Source organism: Girardinichthys multiradiatus, chromosome 19, assembly GCF_021462225.1.
Source record: "Girardinichthys multiradiatus isolate DD_20200921_A chromosome 19, DD_fGirMul_XY1, whole genome shotgun sequence".
NCBI classification, from domain to species: Eukaryota; Metazoa; Chordata; class Actinopteri; order Cyprinodontiformes; family Goodeidae; genus Girardinichthys; species Girardinichthys multiradiatus.
In genome coordinates, this window is record NC_061811.1 from 22,290,765 (window position 1) to 22,315,547 (window position 24,783).

General features: G+C 39.6%; 2 protein-coding genes across 5 annotated transcripts in view; one reads left to right on the forward strand and one right to left on the reverse strand.

Annotated features, from left to right (window-relative positions):
• sobpa (sine oculis binding protein homolog (Drosophila) a) overlaps positions 1-10,508 on the reverse strand; it is a 59,102-nt gene extending 48,594 nt beyond the window's left edge. For all 4 annotated transcript variants that reach the window (XM_047393242.1, XM_047393240.1, XM_047393241.1 and 1 more), the window contains exon 1: positions 10,080-10,508. In XM_047393242.1, the coding sequence (XP_047249198.1) occupies positions 10,080-10,175 (96 nt within the window). In that variant the 5' untranslated portion in view covers positions 10,176-10,508. The remainder of the gene's footprint in view (positions 1-10,079) is intronic.
• A 5,526-nt stretch (positions 10,509-16,034) lies between these two features.
• pdss2 (prenyl (decaprenyl) diphosphate synthase, subunit 2) overlaps positions 16,035-24,783 on the forward strand; it is a 48,998-nt gene continuing 40,249 nt past the window's right edge. The window contains exon 1 of the mRNA XM_047393244.1: positions 16,035-16,530. Coding sequence (XP_047249200.1) covers positions 16,277-16,530 — 254 coding nt within the window. The 5' untranslated portion in view covers positions 16,035-16,276. The remainder of the gene's footprint in view (positions 16,531-24,783) is intronic.

Here is a 24,783-nt window from a genome sequence, read left to right on the forward strand (position 1 = left end):
CGCTGCTGAGTCCGCCGTCTCACAGCAACTTCCTCATTCCCGTGATGTCCCCCAATCCGGAGAAGTTTTCCGGTGAGGTTGGTAGTTGTGGAGGTTTCCTCCCGCAGTGCTCCCTAGTGTTTAATCGCTCTCCACAATCTTTTCCCCATGATGACGTTAAAATCTTTTATTTTAGGACTTCTTTCTGGAAAGGCACTAAGATGGGCTGAGGCTCGCTTTATCGATCATCGCTTTGGGTGCACTTATAATGATTTTATAAGAGAATTCAAGCAGATTTTTGACACCAAATTAGATCAGACCAATACAGCCCGCAGTCTGTGGGCGTTAAAGCAAAGAAACAAACCAATTTCAGAGTTTTCTATAGAGTTTCGTACACTAGCAGCTGCTTCAGGTTGGGATACCTGTGCTCTTAAAACCGTTTTTTTTCCAGTCCCTTGACGAATCTTTGAAGGATGAGTTAGTTTTGCTAGATGAACCCAAGGCTCTAAATAAATTTATAGCTTTAGCTACTCGAGTTGATAATAGATTGAGAGATAGAAGAAAGTCACATTTTGAAAGGTTTGCTGTGAGATCCTCTGAGCTCAGCGGCAGCACCTCACCCTGAACCACTTACACCTTCTCCAGAACCCTGCAAATTGGATGGACTCGGCTCTCCCCAGAGGAACGTCAACGAAGAATGGAATCCAAGCAGTGTTTATGCTGTGGCACACATGCCCAGTGCGACCAAAAGAGAGGGTCTGCCAGTTATAAAGGGGAACCTGACGGACCACCATTTCACCCCCACCAATAACAGTTTCACCATACCAGCTACCATCTTGTTCTCCCAAGACTCACTCCATTTATCAGCGCTCATTGACTCAGGAAGTGAGCAAAACTTAATCGACCAACGCTTGGTGGAACAAGCTCAGATCGATACAGAACTCCTTCCTATCCCTCACCTGGTTTCTGCCATTACACATCACACACAAGACCAAGCCTTTAGAATTAATAATCTCTGGAAATCATCGTGAACTGATATCCTTCTTCGTGTTTCCTGTTTCTCAGAATCCCCTAGAGTTAGGTTTTCCCTGGCTCCAGAAGCACAATCCACTCCTTAACTAGTCTGTCAAATTAGTTCCTGGTCCACTAACTGCCTCTCATCCTGTTTCCATTCAGCCGTTCTACCCAAACAACCAGAAGCTGATCCTGGAACAGCAGAGTATCCTGACTTAACTTCAGTTCCCAAGGAGTATATGGATCTAAAATAGGTCTTCAGTAAAACTAAGGCTCTGTCCTTACCCCCTCACAGGCCATATGACTGCACCATTGACCTTCTCTCTGGGGCACCTCTGCCCTCGAGTAGACTCTATAATGTCTCACGGCATGAACGACAGACCCTCGAAATATATATCACTGAGTCCCTAGCTGCAGGCATCATTCGTCCCTCATCGTCTCCACTAGGGGCGGGGTTTTTCTTTGTGGGGAAAAAAGATGTATCCCTTCATCCATGTATTGACTACAGGGGACTAAATCTTATCACAATCAAGAACAAATAGCCTCTTCCACTCATCTCTTCTGCATTCGAACCTGTACAAGATGCTAACATATTTTCCAACCTCGACCTCCGTAATGCTTACCATCTCGCCCGAATCCGCCAGGGGGACGAATGAAAAGCAGCTTTTAAAACCCCTTTAGGACAATTTGAGTATCTGGTCATGCCTTTCGGCCTCTGTAACGCCCCGGCCATATTTCAGGCCCTAGTGAATCATGTCCTGAGGGACTTCATCAATCGTGTCGTTTTTGTGTATTTAGATGACATCCTCATTTACTCAAGAAACCTCTCAGAGCATCAACAACACATCTGCTTGGTCCTTCAATGCCTCCTAGAGAACCGTCTATATGTAAAAGCTGAAAAGTGTGAGTTTCACAAGACCTCTGTTACCTTCCTCGGATTCATCCTAGAAGGTGGGCAGGTTCGTTCAGACCCAGACCATATTAAGGCTGTACTTGAATTGCCCACTCCTGACTCATGTAAACAGCTTCAACAGTTTTCCCAGGCCCTCAGAAATGAACCAGATCCCGGAACTGGACCCCCAAATCGGACTTACATCCCATCAACTGTCCGGTCCCGCCTGATCCACTGGTTCCATTCATTCAAGTTCTCGGCTCATCCTGGCTCTAGTTGAACAATCGCCCTCATCTCCAGAAGGTTTTGGTGGCCGTCCCTTCATAGGGACGTCAAAGAGTATGTACAAGCCTGTACTATTTGTGCTAGAAAAAAGTCCTCTAACCAACCACCCACAGGACTATTGCAACCCCTTTGTGTTCCTAAGCGGCCCTGGTCACATATAGCCCTTGACTTTGTCACCGGACTTCCCACTTCAAGAGGTATGACCACCATACACACTATTATCGACCGTTTCTCTAAGACCTGTCATCTTATTTCCCTCAGAAAACTACCCTCTGCCCTTCAGACCGCTCAACTTCTGATGAAGCATGTTTTCAGACTCCATGGTATACCTCTGGAGATCCTCTCCGACCGCGGACCTCAGTTCAAAGTTAAGGTTTGGAAACAATTCTGCTTAGCATTGGGAGCTAAAGTATATCTGACCTCAAGGATATCACCCTCAGTCTAATAGTCAAAGGGAGAGTAATCAAGAGCTGGAATCCATCCTCCGTTGTTTAACATCAAGCAACCCCACAGACTGGAGCCAATTCCTTGCATGAGTTGAGTACGCTCATAATTCTCACACTTCTGCTACCACAGGTTTCTCCCCTTTCGAAGCTTCTCTTAGCTACCAACCACCATTGTTTTCCGCTGACGAGAAAGTGATCTCAGTCACTTGTGTACGTCATCACATCCATAGATGCAAACACATCTGGACAGCCACCGCACAAGCCCTTCAATGCACCGCAGATCAGAACAAAAGGTATGCAGACAGGAAAATGGTTCCAGCTCCCCAGTACCAGCCTGGTCAGAAGGTTTGGCTCTCATCACGTGACATCCCTCTTAAATCAATGTCCAAGAAACTCGGCCCCAGGTTCATTGACCTGTATGAGATTGAGGCAGTTATCAGTCCTTCAGTTGTCCGCCTGAAGCTTCCTTCGAGTCTCTCAGATCAAACCCGTCATCACAAGTCCTTCCAGATGCTTTTGTTACAAACGCAGCTCAAATGTTGATACTTCTCAGCCATATTTTCAAAAAACTTATTTGATATAAATATATAAAATTCTGTTTCCACACACTTCCCCCCTGTTTTCCCAATCAGTCAGGCCCAAACATAGCCAGCAGGGTTTGTGGTGATGATGATGGTGGGAAACGGACACCTTGCGGTAAGAAACCAGAGCAGGTTACAGAACACTGTGATAAAATTCCAGAATCCACACGCCAACTTTCCCCCGTTGCTCCCCCCTCGTTTCCACTCCCCTGCTGCCTCTCCCTCTCCTCTACTTTCATTCCCCTCTACTTTCCTTGATACTTGATCCAGCAAAGACGCTCAGGTTACAGTTTTTACAGCTTAGCCAGCCTAGCTCTGTATACATTCCTTTCTCCCCTTGTTCCTCAGCCCACTTCTCTGCCTTTCCTATCCCCGTTATGCCCACTCCTCCTTCTCCACAACTTCTCACTGGGGCTTATTTTACTCGTGCAGCCAGATGAAGGAAACACTGTCAGACTGTTTGCTTTGTCGGAGGAGTATGATCCCTCAAAAGGGTGCATTGTAAGTCTGTGTGTGTTTTTGTCTGTAGATTTGGTCTGAAATATTTACATTGTGAGAAGAAAACAAACTTGGGCTCTGTGTTGATTAAAGCAAAGGATCATCAAAGCTTTCTGCAGAAAATCAATGCAATAAAATTTACTAAAAGGATTGAGGTATAACCCTGCTGTAATGGTTACGGGGTTTATCACCTCGTTTATTAGAATTAATCCATGTTCACATGTTTTTTTCCCCCCAAGTTTGTTAGATTCACGAAAATCACGTTACAATATTGGTTGGATAGCTGAATGGATGAAGAACCGAACTGCAGCCTTACAAGCTGGAAAAAAAAACACACTACAACGCAAATTGAGTTTTACCTGCTTATTATTTCAACAGAATAATCCCTGCAAATGATTAACTAGAACAGCAATTTCAATTGTTTGACCTACAAAAGAAACCATAGCAATAAATAAGGCAGGCCAAATTTACAGGCTACTTTCAGAATGTAGAGGCGACTTTTCCTAAACTTAAAGATCACTTTTCTGTACTTAGCGATTACTTCACAGAAATTTAATTCGTCCATCCATGAACTTGTAGAATTTACTTTCCAGAATGTACAGATTATTTCGTGAAATTTAAAGGTTACTTTATGAAATATAAAGAGTAATTTCTGAAAATTTTGCTTAATAGCCTAGAAGTTACTCTATGGAACATGGGATTACTTTTCCAGAATTTAAATGTTCCTTACTTACTAGTAATTGTCTGGAACTCACGGGATACTTTCTAGAGGTTACTTTGCCTGACGTTTTTTGGAACTTTCCTTGAAACTAACAAGTTAGTTTCTGGGACTTACAAGTTAGTTTCCTGCAACTTACAAGGCTATTTCTAGAACTTGGAGGGTATTTTCCTGGAACTTGCAGATTATTTTCTGGAATGTACAGATTAGGTTTTCTCAGTTTACAGGGAACTTTCTAGAACACACAGGTTACTGTTGTGGAACCTACATGTTACAGGGGACTTTCCTGGAACCTACAGGTCATTCTCCTGGAAATTACTGGTTACTTTTCTGTAGTTTACAGCATACTTTCATCACCTTACAGAGGAATATCTGAATCTGCAGGGTGTTATGCTGGAATGCACAGGTTAGTTTGAAGGAATTAACCTAGAAGTGCCATGGAACCTACATTTAATTTCCATGAGACCAAATGAAATTTTACGAAAATTTAAAGGAGACTTTCTAGAACTTACACCGTATCTGTAAACTTGCTAGAGCTTATTGGGTGGCATTTCTGAAACCTTCAGATCATGTTCATAAAATTGTCAGGTTACTTTCCTATAAAATGCATGCAACTTTCTTGCAACTTACCAGTTATGTGAATTTGTACCATGGACAGGTCGCCAGTCCATCGCAGGGCAACACAGAGACACACAGCCATGCACACACCCATTCATACCTAAGGGCAATTGAGAGAAACCAATTAACCTAACAGTCATGTTTTGAAATTGTGGGAGGTAGCCGGAGTACCTGGAGAGAACCCATGCATGGACAAGGAGAAAATTCAGACTTCATGCAGAGATCCAAACCCAGGATCTTCTTGCTGCAATGCAATAGTGCTACCAACTGCGCCACCATGCAGGCCTACAACAGGTAACTTTTACATAATTTACAGGTTACTTTATTGAATTTACTGATCTACTTTGTGTAAAAGTGGCAATGACTGAAACCTGATGCTCTCCTGAAACTTACAGGTCTGTACTCTATAAACTCTGGAAAGTAGCTTGTATATTCTGTAATGTACAGGGTATTTTATGTGTTGCTGTTAAATTAAAACTCTGTGTCTATCTGGATTCGTAATGTATGTCAACAAGACTCTGGAGGTAAGCCCAGCAGATTGACAGGTTTAAACGTTAACATCTTTACTGCTTTTATTGTCTACTGTCTAATTTGCAAAGTTATTTCACATAGTTAAAGAATATTTACTGTAAAGCCGTTTATCTAAGCTCTTTAAATTAATGTAAAAAAGATTTAGTCTTAAACAAATTACATAATCCTATTCAGCTTCATTGAAACAAAATGTTTTCATACTTTAGTATTTAAATTTGTAGATTTTCAGTCTATCCAAAGTAATCAAATAAAGCAAATGTTTACTGTCACGACTTAAATTGTGTGTGTTTTTCATCTAACTGTAAAATTTTTACCCAGCCTGTTTCACTGTTGATTCTAGATGATAGATAAAGCAGTGTATATGGTGGCCCTGAAAAGTTAACACACCCCTGATAAACTCCTAGGATTTTGTGATGTAAAAAAAAATTTAATTTAAGAGATAATTTCAAAACCTTTTCTAACTTTATTGTGACATAAACTCCATACAGTATATACATTTAAAAGATGAAAAAATATATATTTTTTAAAAAGGAATAAAAGGTAGCATCAAACTGCTGCCTAGGAGTGCACACCCTTAAACATATACTTTATTAAAGCAGATTTTGTTTCAGCATTCAGTTTTCTTGAGCTTGCACCTACTATTAATTACAGTGAATATGATTGACCTGAAATAAGTAGAATTTTCTTAGCTGTTGCTCATTCGCACACAAACATAATCTTGTTGTACAAAGTCAGGACAAAGGTACAAAAAAATATTCGACGGCATATGTACAACAAATTGACGGAAGTCACACATAATTGAAGCAAATTTACAAAAACAAAGGCACTAAAAAAACTTAAAAACTGATGAAAAGACACCAACGGTAACACTGAAGGAGCTGCCTAGCCAGAGCTGAAAACTAAATTCTGTGGAATCATAGAGGGCTATGGACAAGCAGTTTCTACCTGGTAAAGAGGAGTTTTCCTTTCCGCTGTTGCTAAATGCATCCTTAGTATAAGGGGTTGTTGTAAAATTAAAGACTCGTTGCAGTCATTCTGTCCACTGCTGCTGCATGCTTGTTCAGGAGAGGGGACTCAATGCAATCAGCTCAGTTCCTTAGATTGAAAATGCTTTCTCAACTGGATGATAAACTTGAACTTAATTGCTTTGTTTTATAACTAGGATTGAACCGGAATGTATGTAATTGACATTAAATCTGTCTGTATGGTTGTACTGAACTGTCTATGAAATTCTTTGCATAAATGTGATGTTTTTTTCTTTATAAATTGCCTTGAAATGACATTTGTTGTTAATAGGCACTATATAAATTAATTGAGAAGAACTGATAGAACTAGAGAACTTCTGCAAGATAGAGTGGGCAAAAATTAAATATTAAATCAAGCTGTGGGATACTGATAGACTCCTACCAATGAATACTGAATACTGAAATTGAATCAAAAGGTGCCTCAACAAAGTATGAGTTTATGCTACCACTTATGCTACCAAACTATAAAAGTATTTATATAGACGGACGATAACGACTGAAACACTGAAGGTGATGCACTTTGCCAAACTAGGACCGTATCAGAGAGGAAAACAAGGTGCATAGGGAGTCACAAGCAAACTGATTTAGTATTTTAGACTTGTACTTTTATACAACAGTTTAAAACAAAAATTAGTAGCCTGATAATGCTATATTGCATACACATTTTTTGATCAAAATCTGTGTAAAATGCCACAAGTAATAGTTTTACTGGCATAAAAATGCAGTTTTTAGAAAATAGGTTAACTTGCAAAACAATAGCAAAAAGATAGATGCGTAGGTCTCTTAATATTGTGCAGTTTTTTTAAATTGTGAGGAAACAATAAAAGAAGATAGGTCGGGCCTTAAATCTATCAACAAATAACCAGCAATGTAAAGTTATGTTTTAAAGAAAAAGAAAATAAATGTAGAAAAGACCTGACACAGAACTTAAGAGAAGAATTTTCCTTCTGGTCATTTGTTTCCTTCACCTTAAACCTGATCAAAACCAGATTTCACAAAGGGAAAAATTAAGGAAAAGACACCAGGATATACCAAAAACTCTGAAAGAAAAATCCAGACAGGCCTGACATCTGATGACAAATTACACCGCTTCCATCAAATGAGATGTTTAACTGACATGTCGCAGCTTCAAAACACATCATAAAATATGTCAGTTCACTGAATTTTGAACGATTACCCACGTCGGAAAACATCTATCATTTAACAACAGAAAAAAGGCAAAACCGCAAAAAAAACATCTCTGAATGATGGCTGGCGTCATGCAATCACATGGTCAGTGTGATGAATTAGTTTGACTTCTATTTTATTACCAGCATCTTACAGCCTGCATGATGAATCTGTTAAAACAACAAAACTGGAGAGAAAAAAACTGGAACTGTGCCACAATCTGACCTCCATGCGCCAAAAAAAATCTGCTCATGAATATTTTATCCATTTTAAACACTTCACTTAAAAGAAACGAAAAGAGAGCCCGCCCTTTAGCACGCATCCCATTGCAGCCATACTTTCTGTCATCGACAACAAAAAGACAGGAGCAGGAGCAGGCGCTTGCCTTCGCAAAGAGGGGAGGAAGCGATCATCCTCCCCTCTGGGTACTCCAAAACCAGAAACCATTTTACAAATTCAGCTGGATTATATATTAGAGTGGGGTCTGGTTGTAATGTGATGTGATAAATAAGTAAATGGATCAGATGATGGATTAAGTTGTGTCACCAAGGAGGGGGCAATAGATTACTTTAATTAAATAATTTATTTATATATTTCTGTCCTTTATGTGTTGATCAGTTTTGCTTACCCACTTCCCATATACGGATGAATCTCAGTAAATCAGAATAATATCAGTTGATTTATTTTAAATGGGATGTTAATCTTGTTTGTCTATGCCTGGCGTCTCTGACTCCAGCAACATGCAGTCCACTCGTTATGAATCTCCCCGAAACTCTAAAATAGAGTTTGCTTCACAATTCCGTTTTTCCTTTCACTCAATTTTCCGTTAATATGCTTAAAAGCAGCACTCTATGAACAGCCAGCCTCTTTGGCAGTACTTTTTGTGGCCTAAAAAAGTGTCTGTTGGACAACTTTAAAGTCAACAGTTGTTTTTTGTTGGTCTTATAACATTCTAATTCTAAACGAAATAAAATAAACATAAATAAACCTTAAAATATATCAATTTGTGTGTACTAAATATGTAACACGTGAGTTTAGCTTTTTGAATTGAATTACTGAAGAAATTAAACTTCATATTCTTATTTTTTAGATCCTTCCTCTCTGTAATCTGGATCAGAAGATTCCTTGAATTCCTTAAAGTGATACTTTTATCATAAAATACATAAAAAGTAACAACAACTCTATTTTCAAGCTTGATGTACTGTTAGTGTGTGATTGTAAATGCATTTTAGTTGGCAGGGGTCAAAAACAAAGCTGCCTCACTATGAATGAAAGGCACGGTATTTGTCCGTGGTTTTACAGTAGCTACCAGAAAATGAAAATGAGCGGTCACACATGCGCTTTGGGACCGATCCACACACACACGAAAACCTTTTATTCTTGCAGCCAACAGATAATACAATGGAAACATATCACTGCAGTTATCCTCGATGTGATCACCTGTACGTCCATCCCCTACAACAGTGACAACACCGGCTACTCCTGCGTCTCCAGCCAAATGTGTACAAACAATGAGGGGATGCAGACAAAGCGGGTTGCTTCTGCACACACACACACACACACATAAATACCAGGAACATTTTCATGCTCCACAATGAACAGCACGGTGCTCAAATATTCCAGCGTGCCCTGAGTCAAAGAACACAAACCACTGACAGAAACAACGCGTGGCTGAATGCAAAGAAAAAATGGGAGAGGCTGAACACAATGTGCTCTCATCGACAGAGCGCGTAAAGAGGTGCACATCTGGATCACACGCCTCTGGGCAGCTTCTCAACACACACACACACACACATACCCTACTCAATGCAAACCCACGCAGAGCTCAAAAAGCATCGCGGATAGACTAGTGTTTTCCCCACATTGATCTCATAATTATGCACACTGGCTGCGCTCCCTCGTTCCTGTATTTGTACTTTAGTATTAACAGTAGATGCAATGTTGACGCCTTCACTGACGCACTGGATTTTCCATTTACTCCGGGTGAGCCATGAAAGGCAGGGCGCACAAACGGCGTGATTTGACAAGCGGCATTACCCTCTCAGAGTATTCCTTCAACTTAATCGTGGAAGTGAAGGAGGGAGCGTGTGCCGCATCCGTTGTACGAGGCTGCAGAGGATCCAATTTCAACGTGCATATTAAAAAAAAAAAAAAAAAAAAAAAAAAACATTTTAAAATGTACAAACATTTTAAATTAAAGTTTGGTTATCGTGCAGCAAACTGCACAAAGGTGCAGCTAAAAACATCCTCTGAGGGACAGCTATTGCTCTAATACAGACACACTCCACGCGTAATCTCATGCAGCTTGGCACAGAGCCTCTTTACCTTCATCTCTTCATTTATTTCCCTTTTCACCGGGTGCGCTGGCTTGCGGCTTCTTTTATTTTCCGGAGGTCTGCCCTCTTTTTCCATCTCTGCCATGTTTTCTCTGTGATACTTCTGTCAATATTTGCGGTGAGGAGGGGAGGTGGAGGAGGAGGGGGGCGTGTGTGCGTGAGAGAGAGAAGCAGCGACAGCTGTTTACAGCCGCCACACGACGGTGGTCCTGCGGATCTTCAGCGGCCCGAGTGACGCCGGGGATGCCGCCGAGGGCTCGCGGTGCCCGGCCGAGTCAGCCATCTTCTGCGCCGTATTCTCCGCGGTCCGTGCGCCGGTGCTGAGCCGCCTCTGTGAGTCAAAGGAGAGGTTGAGTGAGGGGAGAAAACGAGACAGGGGGAGGGGCGTCGGCTGAAACATTATATGACGCGGTGATGATCACAGGTAGGTTATTTCTTCTCGCTTTCCCGTGGAGCGCAATCAGAGCCTCCACTTAGCGCACAATCCGTGCGCTGCAAACAGGTGCGCACACGCACACCACTCAGCAAGCCACTTCAGTAGTTTGCTGCTCTCATTTCAAAACAAAAAACCTCAAGTTCAGTGCGTTTAATGTCATCCATTGCAATTTTTGCTGGTCCTGTTTTAACTTTTTACTAATGTATAAGAAGTTACTAATGGAAACCAAAAAGTGTAAAACTTGGTTAAAGTTAAATTAAAGTGTCCAACTGGCCTCAGGATGCAACTTACTCCCCTTCTCTACATCCATGGTTCCTAATCTGAGGTACAGATACATCTCAATACATGAGAATACTTTAGAAAAGCTACATTACTTCAGTGATTCTATTTTAAAAAATGAAACTAGTAAAACATATAGATTTATTAAACACACAGTGACATGTTTCAGTCATTTATTTCTGTCATTTTTATGATTATGGCTCACAGCTATGGAAAATCCTAAATTAAAATTCTCAGTAAGTGTGAATATTGCAAAAGACCAATAACAATGATTCACAAATGTCAGACTATAAAAAGAGTACATCAATGTACTACACAGTATGAACTAAGTAGTTGCTCTGGGCTTCTTTTGCATTAATTATTGCATCAATGCAGCGTGGCCTGGAGAGGATAAGCCTATGATAATGTTGAGGTGTTAAGGAAGCCAAGTTGCTTTATTAGGGTTCTTTTGCTTTTCTTCATTGGTGTCTCTCACCTTCCTCTGGACAAGACTCAATAGATTCTCTATTGGGTCTATGTCAAGCCAGTTTGCTGGCCAATCAAGCACAGGCACGCCATGACTTTGCACTTAATTGAACACAGTGGACCAACATCAGCAGATGACATGACTCCACAAATCATCATTGACTGTTTACTCTGGACCTCAAGTAATGGGAATTCTGTGCCTCTCCTCTCTTCATCCAGGCTCTGGGAGCTTGATTTCCACATGAAATGTAAAATTTTACTTTCATCTAAGAAAAGGACTTTAAAACATAGAGCAACAGTCTGGTCCTTTTTTCTGTTTAGCTTTGGTATGATGTTTCTCACTTTGTCTTTGATTCTGGCTTAACGAATGCAACAATTTAGGCCCGTGTGGTGGTTCTTGAAGCACAGATTCTAGCCACAGTCTACGCCTTGTGAATCTTCCTCAAACTCTTGAATAGGCTGTCAATCCTGCCAATGTTACTCTAATCTCGGTTGGTTGTACTCCTTTTTTTTTTACCACACTTTTTCCTTCCACTTAACTTTCCATAAATATAACCTCCTTCTGAAAACTGTCAGATCAACAATCTTCCACATAATTGTATGTGATATGACATTTAATTTAAATCTTTTTTATTGGTTTATTATATGTTATAAGATCACAATTTTGAATTTCCCATTAGATGTAATCCACAATAAACAAAATGAACAGAAATAAACTCCTAAAAGATATCATCCTGTGTGATTTGACTATATGTAATATGCAATTTTTAGGTTAAAGAATGGAAACAAATGATGAATCATGTTTTAAATATTTGAGATGCACCTGCACATATGCAAGAATGCTTGAGGATGTTCATAGGTTGGAGATCATATAGCTCTAGGAGACTGTTTTGAGCTAAAGACTTCAAAACCCGCTTCTTAATCATTAATGACTGCAACAATAACAGCCATTAACTTACAAGGAATAAATTGACTCAATTTATGTAGCGCTTTTCCAGTCATACTGATCACTCAAAGGGCTTTACAATAGAGCCACATTCGCCCAATCTCACTCACAAATGCACACACATTTATACACTGGGACGCAGATCAGTAGGCAACTTGAAGCTACATGCCTGGCCCAGGAGCACATCTACATGTGACAGAAGGAAGATGAAATCAAACCCACAACTTGGACTACTCTTCCCACTGAGCCACAGTTGGTTTAAAAGTCGATTACAACAGAAGTTACAGTTTCCATATACTGCAAGCTGATCTCGCAGTATTACCTTACTGTCAAAGGGCACAGGAACCACAGGCTTTGCATAAATGGTCTGTGCTTTGTGCATGAATTTACCTGCTGCAGCTGCACATCACCCCTTGAATCACAATGAGGAAAGCCTCTGAGTTTTGGATGAAGCTGCTCATGGCAAAGTGACACCCATTTCAGCCAGAAAATCAGTGGGAAGGGGAGCTGTGAACCGTGATGCAGGGTCAGGGTGAGATGACTCTTCACATGCCTCGCAGAACCAGCAGCAGGACAGCATCTGAAAATCCTACATTCTGAGTGCCTCAGCTCCTTGATTTAGTTTAATTTAAATTGGAGATTCTTCGTGTTGAAAGGACTAACTGCAGATTTATACACCTTTCCAAAATAGTCATACCCCATAGTGTTTTTTTTTTCCACATTTCATCATGTGACAGCCACACACTTTAATGTATTTTATTGCGATTTTATGTGATAAACCCACACAAAGTAGGATTTTCAGATGCTGTCCTGCACAAAGTAATGCATAATTACAAAGTGGAATAAAAATGATATATGATTTTCTGTATTTTTTTTAAATACAAATCTGAAAAGTGTCACATGCATTTATATTTAGCCAGTTTTACTCTGTTACTCCAAATTTATAATCCAGTGCAAGTAGTTGACATCAGGATTAGAGCTAAAGCAGGGTTAAGTTGTAAAATAATATCCTAAGCTTTGAACATGTCACTGAGCATTGTTCAAACAGACTGCCAAAACTTCGCTGCCTTAGCAACAAGTACAGGAAATCGTTACTCTCTGAGGCCTTCACACAGTACAAAAATTGCCTCTGACTGCAGCTGATTCCTTCTTTGCACAATTTTTGCACAACTCTTTTAAATTCTAATTTAAACAGAAATTCATCTTCTGAGCAGACTGTTCTTTCAAAAGTATACTTTGTACTTTTGTTTTTAAAATTATATTTTACTGGACAATGTTTAAAGTATTTCTGTTGCTACTGCAACAAATTTTCCAGTCTGGGATTAGTAAACTACATCTGCTCTATCATCCAAACATGGAAAGATTATAAAAAACTAGTATTCATATTTATTATTTAGAAAATAAATCAGTTTGTTTTTAATACTTTGATTTGTGAAAGGAGGTAGCAGACGGTTGTGTAAGATGTCCTTGACAGTTTACTAACAAGCAAACCCAGAAGGAGTCAATACATGTGTTGTTTCTGAGGACATTCACCAACACATTGTGGAAATATTATATTGTCACAGTTATTGTGTTACAGGAACTGAAAGATGAGGAGCTTCACCTCTCATAACTTAGACTGTTTGGTTAAAAATTGTATTTACTGGAAAAGAGGTTTTGGTCACTTGGTATAAAAACAGTGAAAGACATGAAATTGTATTGAGAGACATGTAGGAAAAATAATTTATTTATCTACTTTTCAACTTTAATCACATCTCTCTCTTTAAAACTGTGGAAGTAAAATGTAAAAAATACATGTTTACATTTATTTTATTACGTACACAAATAACTATTAGATAACATAGTATTTTCACATTTTATTTCAGCAACCTTTTATTTCATCTTTTTAATTTATTTATTTTAATCTTACATTCTGCATGTTTCATCTTTTTCTTGGTCTTTTCTTGAAGGGGGTTTGAGTTGCAGGTGGGGCTGTTTGCCTTTATTTTGATTAAATTAAGTCTATCTATTGGTTTTTAGCTCAGTATAACCAATGATTGGAAGTCTGGTTTGGCAATTTAATCTTACTTTTTAAAATTTGCACAACTTTTAAAAGATTTTAAACTTAATTTGCACTGTGAAAAGTGACAATGTATGGCTCCAGGCCGCACTTTGGACACCCTCACTGTAAACGTTCCTTTTCACTCTTGCAGTTTTGTCACTGGTCTTCATCCAATCCATCCTGCCTACACTCTTCTTCAGCTTTTGTGCACTGCCATTTGCTTTGCATGGCTGACCTCAGGTACTTGAAATCATTCATCTTCAATATGGATGGATGGATGGATGGATGGATGGATGGATGGATTGGTGGATTTTGGTAAGGAGAAAATGTTCTTAAACAAGCAATATGTTGGCTAATGCTAAATCACTTAATTGTAGCTATGGCTGTGTGCTCTGAGTCACTGTCTTGCTGGAAAGTGAACCTCCTCCTGCTAAAGTCTATTAGTTTTAGGCTTTATTTTGTCTTGATTTAATTCAATTCAATTCAGTTTTATTTATATAGCGCCAATTCACAGCACATGTTGTCTCAAGGCACTTCACAACAGTCAGGTACATACATTCCAATTAATACTAACAATTGAACAGTGAAGTCGGAGTTAGTTTTATTCAAATTGGACAAAAAGGTTTTCTGTCTAAGAAAACCCAGCAGATTGCATCCAGTCAGTGACTTGCAGCATTCACTCCTCCCGGATGAGCATGTAGAGACAGTGGACAGTCACTGGCATTGACTTTGCAGCAATCCCTCATACTGAGCATGCATGTAGCGACAGTGGAGAGGAAAAACTCCCTTTTAACAGGAAGAAACCTCCAGCAGAACCAAGCTCAGTGTGAGCGGCCATCTGCCACGACCGACTGGGGGTTTGAGAGAACAGAGCAGAGACACAAAAAGAACACAGAAGCACTGATCCAGGAGTACTGAACAGCTTACCAGCATGTCTACAGCATGATGCTGCCACCACCATGTTTTGCCATAGGGATAGGGTGTTCAAAGTAATGTTTGTTAGTTTTCCTCCATACACACAATTCAATTTTATTTTGATCTGACTGGCGCACCTTCTTTCACATTTTTGTTGTGTGCCCTACATGACTCATATTTTTCCCTATATAATCTCCCACCTGAACTGTGGATCTCTGTAGCTCCTCCAGCGTTACCATGGACCTCTTGGGTGCATTCCTAAATAGTGCTTTCCTTGTCTAGTCTGTCAGCTTAGTTAAATGGCCATGCTGTGCCATACACTTTTCTATTATGGATAATGAATTGAACCATGCTTTATGAGACTTTGAAAGATGTGGATATCATTTTGTAAGCTAAACTTACTTTTCCATAACTTTACCTCTGACCTGTCTGGTGTGTTTCTTGGTCTGCATGATGCCGTTTGTTCTCCAACAAATCTCTGAGACCTTCACAGAACAACATTTATACTGGGATTAAATCACACGTGTTGGACTCTGTTTACCAGGTAACTTCCAAAAATTATTTGTTGCACTCGCTTTTTAGAGATACCAAAGTAAACGCGGGTAAATATAAAAGCACATCACACCTTTTATGTCTTAATTATTATTATTTTATTGAAAACCATGTACCCTTTCCTCCCACTTCACAATTATGTACTACTTTGTATTGGTCTGCATGAAAATCACAATAAAATACAATGAAATATTTATTTATGTGATACTGTAAAATAAGTGAAAACATTTTGAAAAACAGAAATAGAAACTAACCTGTCTTTTTGTTTGTTTTCTTTTTGACCGGAAGTCTTCTTGGCGGCTGTCACGTTTCCCGACGTAAGGCGTTACGTTCGTAAAGATGGCGGCGCCCTGTCCGAGTTAGTGTAATGTGAAACAGATCTGTTTGCTCTTATAATATTGTTAAACCCGTTTAATTAGCGGTTTTTGTGTTCGATTACATTTTAAAGCAGCGTGCAGAATGCGGTGGGTTGCTTTAAACATGTGAAGTAGCAGAGTAACCCGGAGGTGTTTTAAATGAAGTAAGTTACACGGTTTTCGTTCAGAGGTTGTAATGTTTCCAGCTCCGGGGTCGCGTCTGACCCGCTTGCTGTCCGTGTCCGTCCATGGACGGAGAAGCCTGAGCCTGTTCTCCAGCTCGGAGTCCTCCTCCACGTGGAGCAAAGTGGTGTCGGACGCAGAAAAGATCGTCGGGTATCCCACGTCGTTCATGAGTCTGCGCTGCCTGCTCAGCGATGAGCTCAGTAATGTGGCCATGCACGTCAGGAAGCTGGTGGGGACCCAGCACCCCCTACTCAACACTGCCAGGTAACACCGCTGATTGTTAGAACCCAGTACTCCTTCATACCTTTCAAACTGGACCACCAACAGGTGAAAATGTTAGTGCTGGATCATTGAAAGTTGTCAGAATACATAGCGCATCATAGTTTGTTGTAAATGGGGCTGCAAGTGTTTATTTATGTTCATTTTGATGATTATTGGTTACAGCTAATGAAAACCCAAAATTCAGTTATTCAGTTAACTAGAATGTTACCTTAGACCAATAAAACTAAAAACGTCAACAGAGAGGGTAAGCCACAATGAGTCAATGATTCAATCATATTGATGGAAAGTTTGGTGGAAGGAAAAAGTGCACAGGAGGAATGCAGCAATGAGAGAATTGTAAAGCAAAGGCCATTTAAAAGTTTGCGGCAGATTCTCAAGCTGTTCTGAGTTCATGCTTTAAGGGCAACCAAACACAGACACACGACATGGACTGTTGCATTCCTTGTGTTAATCCACTCCCAGACCAGAGTCAACATCAGAAGTGTCTTACCTGGGCTAAAGAGAAAAAGGATTGGATGGTGCTCAGTGGTTCTCTTTTCAGATGAAAGTCAATTTTGAATTTCATTTGGGAATCAATGTCCTACGATCTGGAGGAAGAGTGGAGAGATACAGAATCTAAGCTGCTGCAGGTCCAGTATGAGGTTTCCACTGATAATTTGAGGAGACATGTCATCCTCTGGTCCGGGTCCAATGAAATAACAAATCCAAAGTCGGTACACCTGTCTACCTGAAAGGTTTCCAGCGCAACCTGGCACCTGCTCACACTGTTAAAAGTACCAATACTTGGTTGAATGACCATGATGTTACTGTGATTGACTGGCCAGCGAGCTGCCCTGACCTAAACCCCATGGAGAATCTATGGAGTATTGTTAAGAGGAAGATGAGAGACACAATGCAGATGAGCTAATGCCAATAGAGTCTATGACCACTACTAAAGCAACCTGAGTTTCCATTACACCTCAGAAGGACCACAGGCTGATGGCCTCCATGCCACGCCGCATTGATGCAATAATACATGCAAAAGGATACCCAACCAAGTATTGGGTGCATATAGTGTACAGTTTATGAGCACCAGTAGGCTGCCATTTCTGTAATTATTATTGTTGTATGAAATATTCTAACTTCTTGCGAATGTGAATTTGGGTTTTAATTTGCTGTAGTCCATACTCATCCAATCTGTAATCTATACTAACAGGAAAAAAGTCTGAAATATATCACCCTGTGTTTAACAACTCTATATAATATACAATGGGTTTCTTTTTAATTGAATTACCTAAATGAATTTTTATTTTCAATAATACCCTGAATGTTTTATGCCTGAAACTGACTGAAAAAACAAGAGAAATAGCAGCCCAACTTTAAAGAAATAACTTTCATGGAGCCTGGAAATGTTTTGATAATTCAAAATCTAAAAATGAATTTTGACAGCTATGGTGGAAAAATATGACTAAGAAATGACTCAAGACCTTTGAACAGTAGGTATGACATATCAAAATAAAAAAAATTTGATAATATAATGTTAATGATCAGTATGGCCAGAAATCCTGGATTCTCCATGATGATAATCATATTTCACCCTGCAGGTTTTGTGATAGTGTGTTTATTAGGTTTTTTTTCTTTGATTCTCCCTGGTTTTTGCCTTTTTTCATTAAACTAAAATATTTAGTTGAGAACATTAAGATTAATCTTAAACATATATTTGACTTGTTTTGTGTAGTTAATAAAAATATATACTTTTTAGTGAAAGAAAACTAAAGCTTTTGACTCATTGCCATTTTGCTTTCCATGTATCACATAATCTAATGTAAAACTCCTCAACTTTCCATCCACATCAGTGCTTTGTCTTGTTTTTCCACAACAATGCAGCCTTGCATTTGACCGGTCATATATCTAAATAACTCTTCAGTATTCCAGTGCATTGTTTGACTGCATGTTTGTGTTTGTTATGTTATATAAGTCACTTCTACGGTTGCTCTTGACTCCACCTGCAGATCTATTGATGGTATCCCCTTTCACCTCGGTCTCTGTCAGGCTAAACAATTCAACACAATCAATAGTTATTGTTTGTTTTGTCTCTGTAATGCATGCCCATTGCTCTGTGAAAGCTGCAGTTTCAGCTGACTTTTAATGATTTGAAATCTTTTGCTCTAATACCTTATGATGGTGCTGCTTTTATTGATCTGATTAACCAGACTTATAGATGTAGATAAAGATACAGAATGTTATCATTCTGTATCTTTATCTGAAATGTCTTTGCAAAAATATGAAGTTAGAGTTAGAGTTCCCACACATCTTTTAGGTATGGATTAAAAAGAAAGATTGTATGGGATGTTATTTATTTGTTCACTATATTACCAAACTCAGAAAAGCTGTATCCATCCATCCTAACCATTCCATCGTTCTTCATGTCCATCAATGGATGGATGAATGGAGAGATGAAAGGATTCATGGTGTACAGAGGGATGGATGGAGACATGGATGGAGGAAAACAGATGGGTTGATGCAAAATGGATGTGGAAATGATGATGGATGGATGGATGGATGGATAAACAGATGGGTGGAGGGATGGTGAACAGATATTTTTTAGGTACAGTGATTCAGAACTGATTGTTTATATGTGTAGTTAAATTTTGTTATTTTGAAGTTTAGAAACTTGTTTTCAGAGACAACAGAATGTCTTGGTTTTAGATCTGCATCACTACTGTTGCTGGATTTGGTCAAAACTCCCAAATATCTGGTACTTTCAACAGGGATTCCTAGGTTTTCTTCTGTTTTATCAAAATAAATCACAAACTTAAAAAAGCAAGGAAAGAGAACTGGAAGATAGAGTCCTCAAACTCAATCCTGCCATTCGGACGAAGATGGAAAGAGGAACCCAAGGGTGTAATAACCTATACGCCTAAATCTGATATGACAATCCATTTGGGTGTTGTAGCAGCAGGGAAGGCTGCAGCAGACCTCTTGACAGTCTGACTCCTCACTGTCAGCTCGGGTTGGCTGGTTCGTATTTCCCTCTGTGTCTCGGCTTTAGATGCACGGCGGATAAAAATATCCACAATGGCAGACAGGCAGACCCTCGTGGCGTTGGGTTTCGGTTTTTCCTTTCCTTTCATTCTCAAAAACTGCTGCTCAGCTAACTTTGGCCCAAAGTGTGGAGTTACAGCAAGGGGACTGCAGCTCAAAGAGAAGAAACTTTACTTCCCTTTCAGGACAGTCCTTGAGAGTTTAACTTGGACTGAAATTCACTTTCCCCAGGTTAATACTATTTCCTTACCTTTGTATACACCCTAGTATTTGATCCTATGGACCTTCATGTTATATTAGCATTGAAATCACACTAAAACAAGAGCAGAAATGTCAAAACCTGCAAAACGAGCCAAAACAACTGACTGAAGTAATCTTTAGATTGTCAAGGACTTCTAAGAAGACAAAGGCAGTAACAATACCCTAGTCCTTGAAAATTCAGAATTTTAAGTTCTCATCTAAAACTGAAAAAAAAAATGATTAAGACTGTCAATTATGAGCACATAAATTTGAAATTTATTAAAATTAAAATTTCTAACTAATCGTTACTGATCTACAGCTACATTTTGCTGCAGCTAACCTAGATGTAGATCGCTTTTATAGCTTCAGCAAACAAAATTCAAGTGTAGTTTCTCTTCCTAGAAGCTACACCTGGCCTGGCTCTGTGTCTACCTGTGACACCTTTCTGGAGAGGGGAATCGTCCGAGCTTCTGCTGGCAACAACTTAATGCTCACCCTCTACCGATGATCCACATAGCCCTGTCTTTCATTGTTTAACCCTTTCTCTCTCCTAGACATGGAAATTGACGGAGCTTTTACTGTAACTAACTCTATGTGCTCTCTTTCAGACGCTAACCTTGAAAACTGGCTCAGAGTTTATCTGTTCTTTCTTTCTAGGTGAAATGACTAAAGGAGCTACATCCATTAACATTTACTTTTCCTTCCCATAGAAAGTACTCCTGGATCAGTGCTTCTGTGTTCTCTTTGTGTCTCTGCTCTGTTCTCTCAAACCCCCAGTCGGTCGTGGCAGATGGCCGCTCACACTGAGCCTGGTTCTGCTGGAGGTTTCTTCCTGTTAAAAGGGAGTTTTTCCTCTCCACTGTCGCTACATGCATGCTCAGTATGAGGGATTGCTGCAAAGTCAACGCCAGTGACTGTCCACTGTCTCTACATGCTCATCCAGGAGGAGTGAATGCTACAAATCACTGATTGGATACAATCTGCTGGGTTTCCTTAAACAGAAAAACTTTTATCCAATTTGAATAAATAACTGAATCTGACTGTAATGTTCAATTGTTAGGATTAATTGGAACGTATGTACCTGACTGTTGTGAAGTGCCTTGAGACAACATGTGTTGTGAATTGGCGCTACATAAATAAAACTGAATTGAATCAGGAAAAGAAGCTTTTGCCAGTATGGTCACGCTTTACCCACCAAAAGGGGTTCAAGTGCTGGTTCAACAAATCTTTTCTATCAAGGGTGTTAAAAGAAGGACAAGTGAGAAAGACATCAGCAATGACCTTAGATGAAGCAATTGTTGCTGCCTAATGATCTAGGAGCAATTGTTAGGTCGTTTCAAAACTATTTGGAGTCTATTAGAGACAGACAAAATAATCGTAAGAGGAAAATATTTCAGATCTTCTTACAAGTGGATGTCCCACCAAATTCACATCAATCTCACACCATGCAATGATCAGATAACTTGCAAAAAAACCCCAAGCTTTTTCTTAGACTCTTCATACCTCATTTAGCATGTTAAATGTTAAAGTTCAAGAGAAATCAATTGGAATAAGACTGAACAAGCATGGCCTCTTTGGGGGGGTTGCCAGGAGAAAGCAAAGGTACACCTGAACAACACTCCCAAAAAACATACTTTGGACAGATGAGATCAATGCGGAGATTTTTGGCAATAATGCAACATCTTGGAAAAAAACAGGATGGTGGTGGTGGAGTAATAATTCAGGCTTGTTTTTCAGCCACAATAGCTCAGCATCTTGTTTTCAGTCAGTCACTCTGTTGTGTTTTATACACTGGAGGTCCAATTTAAATAATTTTTGGACCTGGTATTATAACAGATAAATTTTATGAACTGCAAGATTACGATTCCTAATGGTATAGTTGGCTAGGAGAAATCAGAAAAGAATAAATAGGCAACCTGTTAATCTCTGATAGTAATTAAAATGAAGGAAGAATGTTGCTTATTCACCAAGCTGCTTCTTTGTAGTTTAAAATATACTTTAAATAAATCATCCTTTTAAATATTCTAGCCTTTTTTAAATATGATAAGAGCACAGAAATGACTTCAATAAAAGGGCCAACAGCCTCATAACTCAGGAAGCAAGATAAATCCTCTTTTTCCATAAGAAACTGACAAGAAATATCGCTTTCAAGATCTAAACCTCGTTCAATATTTTTACCTAGAGTTTTGAAATAAAACGCTTTGTGCTTTTTTAGAAATGTGAGAATCAAATCCTGGAAACTGTAGGGTGAGAAGCTCTGGTTCGATATTGTCATATCATTTTAACCCACAACTGTGTCTGCTGTGCTCAGTGCAGGTGGATGCATTAAATCAAATCTCTCTCCTGTAGGAAAAAGTGCAAAATGATTGTTCATTTATCCACTTATTGTTTGGGAAACGATGTCAGAGAATCAACACATTTGCATGCCTCAACTCCAGCCCTGGCACACTGCAGCTTCCTGAATTCCTGCACTGCAATTGCAGAGCAGAGGGCGTGGTGACCTGTTCACAACCCTTTAAAATGACAGGAGACCATTCCTCTAGCTTCACTGTAGCCCTCACCATCTTTCTTCTTTCACATCATCGACGTGCCCCCACCCCTTTGCAGGAGGCCGGCTGTGATTGATTGATGCGTTCTGGTGTGCATGCTGACGTAAATATTAATCATGTGCCACCTTCTGTCTTACTTAGACTGTCCAGGAAGAAGGCAGCTTCACAGGCAGCTCTCCCTGCTTGCTGATCTAACAACTATTTTCCTGTTGAGTAAAGATTTAGAGTGACAATAAACTTTTCTGATGAGCTGTAATGAAGAAGAGTTCGACCTGTCATTTATTTCATGCATTTTATGAGACGAGTCATGCTTTTTTTTTTTTTTGGAAAAGCTTCATGGTTTTATGGATTCTTGCTTTTTCTGTGTCTCTGTCTGGTTCCTCCACCCTTGCTGCGGCGCAGGGGGAGGGTCATGGGGGGGGTGTTGTGGAGGCCCGTGTCTGGGCATCGAGCGGAGGGGGGCGTGATCGCCTGTCTGCTCCGGAGCCCCTAACGAGAGCGTGATTCATGACACGAGGGGCTCCCATAGGGACAGAATTAGAGGTGCTGGATCTAAGCGCTCCCGAGAGAGGGTAAAAAGATATTTAATCTGCCCACTATCTAGGCAGCTACCGCTGGGCTCTGTGTGTGTGCTGCTGTGAATGTGTCAGAAGGTTGGGCTGGGAGTAACACCCCCACCCCCCCAAATAAACCCACAAGAAAAACTGCAAAACTAATCAATTAAATTCATGTTGTATATTTTTGATAAAATGCATGATAAACTCCCTAAGCTCTGCAATTTCTTTTAATGTCTGTACTCCTAAATTTAGCTGGTTTTATTCATGCAAAATTGTCAAAACCTGAAGGTTATTTGCGAAATATGTTAAAAAACATAGTGCAGATTAATATTTCTGAACCCTTTTAGAAATTATTTACATTCTAAAATGGTCTGATGAAACCAAACATGAACTTTGGGCCACAATTCCAAAAAGTTAATTTGACGCAAAAACAACATTGAATATTAAAAGGAAAACATGCCATTAGTGAAACATGGTGGTGGCAGCATCATGATCTGGGGTTACTTTTTTAACATGGAACCTGGGTTTTTGCTAAGGTGAAAGAAAATATGAACAGTTCCAAATGCCAATCACTTTTGACCTAAAGCCTGCAGGTGTCTGCTTGAAACCTGAGATGAAGAGAGAGTCCAAGTAGTTATGCAAATAAAAGAGTTGGTTCATGAGAAGAAAATTAAGGTTTAGAAAAGCCTAGCCAGAGTCCAGAACTAAATCCGAGTCTGTGGGGTTTCCCAAAGATGGCTGTGGAGAAGAGATGAGCGCAATCTGATAGATCTGGAGAATTATACCAGAGTGAGAAAATATTTACAATTTTAGACGTGGAATGTTGATAGACTCTCGCTAAATCATGAATTTTTACTTTTCAAATAATATTGTTGTCACCACAGCCAGAAAACTGAAAATGGGTCATCAGGAGGTTTTCATCAGAAAAAAGACCTAAAACAACAGAGAAATGGGTCATCGGACACAAAATCAGCCTTCTTCAATGACCATCTGAGTCCCCAGACCTAAATCCTGTAGGAAACCTGTGAGATGAGCTGAAGGGTGGAGAGGAGAGGACCCACGACTCTGGGTGATGCAGAGAGATTGTGCAAAGACAAATAGTTGTGATCCTCTCTTTCTGTAGACTCAAACTTTACGAAAGGCTACAGGAGAACACTTGAGTGCTCTCCTGTTTGCAAAAGTTGTGCAAGGTTTAACCAGCAGGGGTGCCAGAAAGTAAGGAAGGGTGCTGGGAAGGATTTTGTGCTGCCCTGACCACAATTGGTACAAATGGACACCTTTGTTTTAGGGGTTAGATTTTTACTGACAAATTGAAATCTGAAAATAGCGAATGGATTAATCTTTTATCAACCATGCTTTTTGCTTTCATTTTAATTTCATAGTACAACTAGAACACAAACATCCCGTCACTGTTACTCAAAAGCAGACTTGGTTGCACCGTTCATTAAACCTGTTTAAATAAAGCAACCATTTTCTTGTTGCTGAGAAGACTGAAATGTTTTTCTTGACCAAGAAACTGAAAACAACTGAATCCAAAAATGTAATTAATAAGGAAAATGTACATGACCCTTTTTTATGTTTAGGATCAACACTGATTTACAGATAATGTTCTACAAGTATACTCTGTTCATTTCAATAAAAAATTGCATGTTACGTTTATTGTTAAGCAGGTAAAAAAATCATGAAAATGTTTATTTCAGCAATTTTAAGTTGTAAAAAGATTACATGTTTGGGCCTCAAGTACTTTCATTGATTTTTGCCTGTGACATCACTGATGTAAAGGAAACAAGCAGATTGCATTGGATCTTTGCTGCTATAGTTCCTCATTTATTCTATAAAACTCAAAGAAATAAAAGCCGCACACA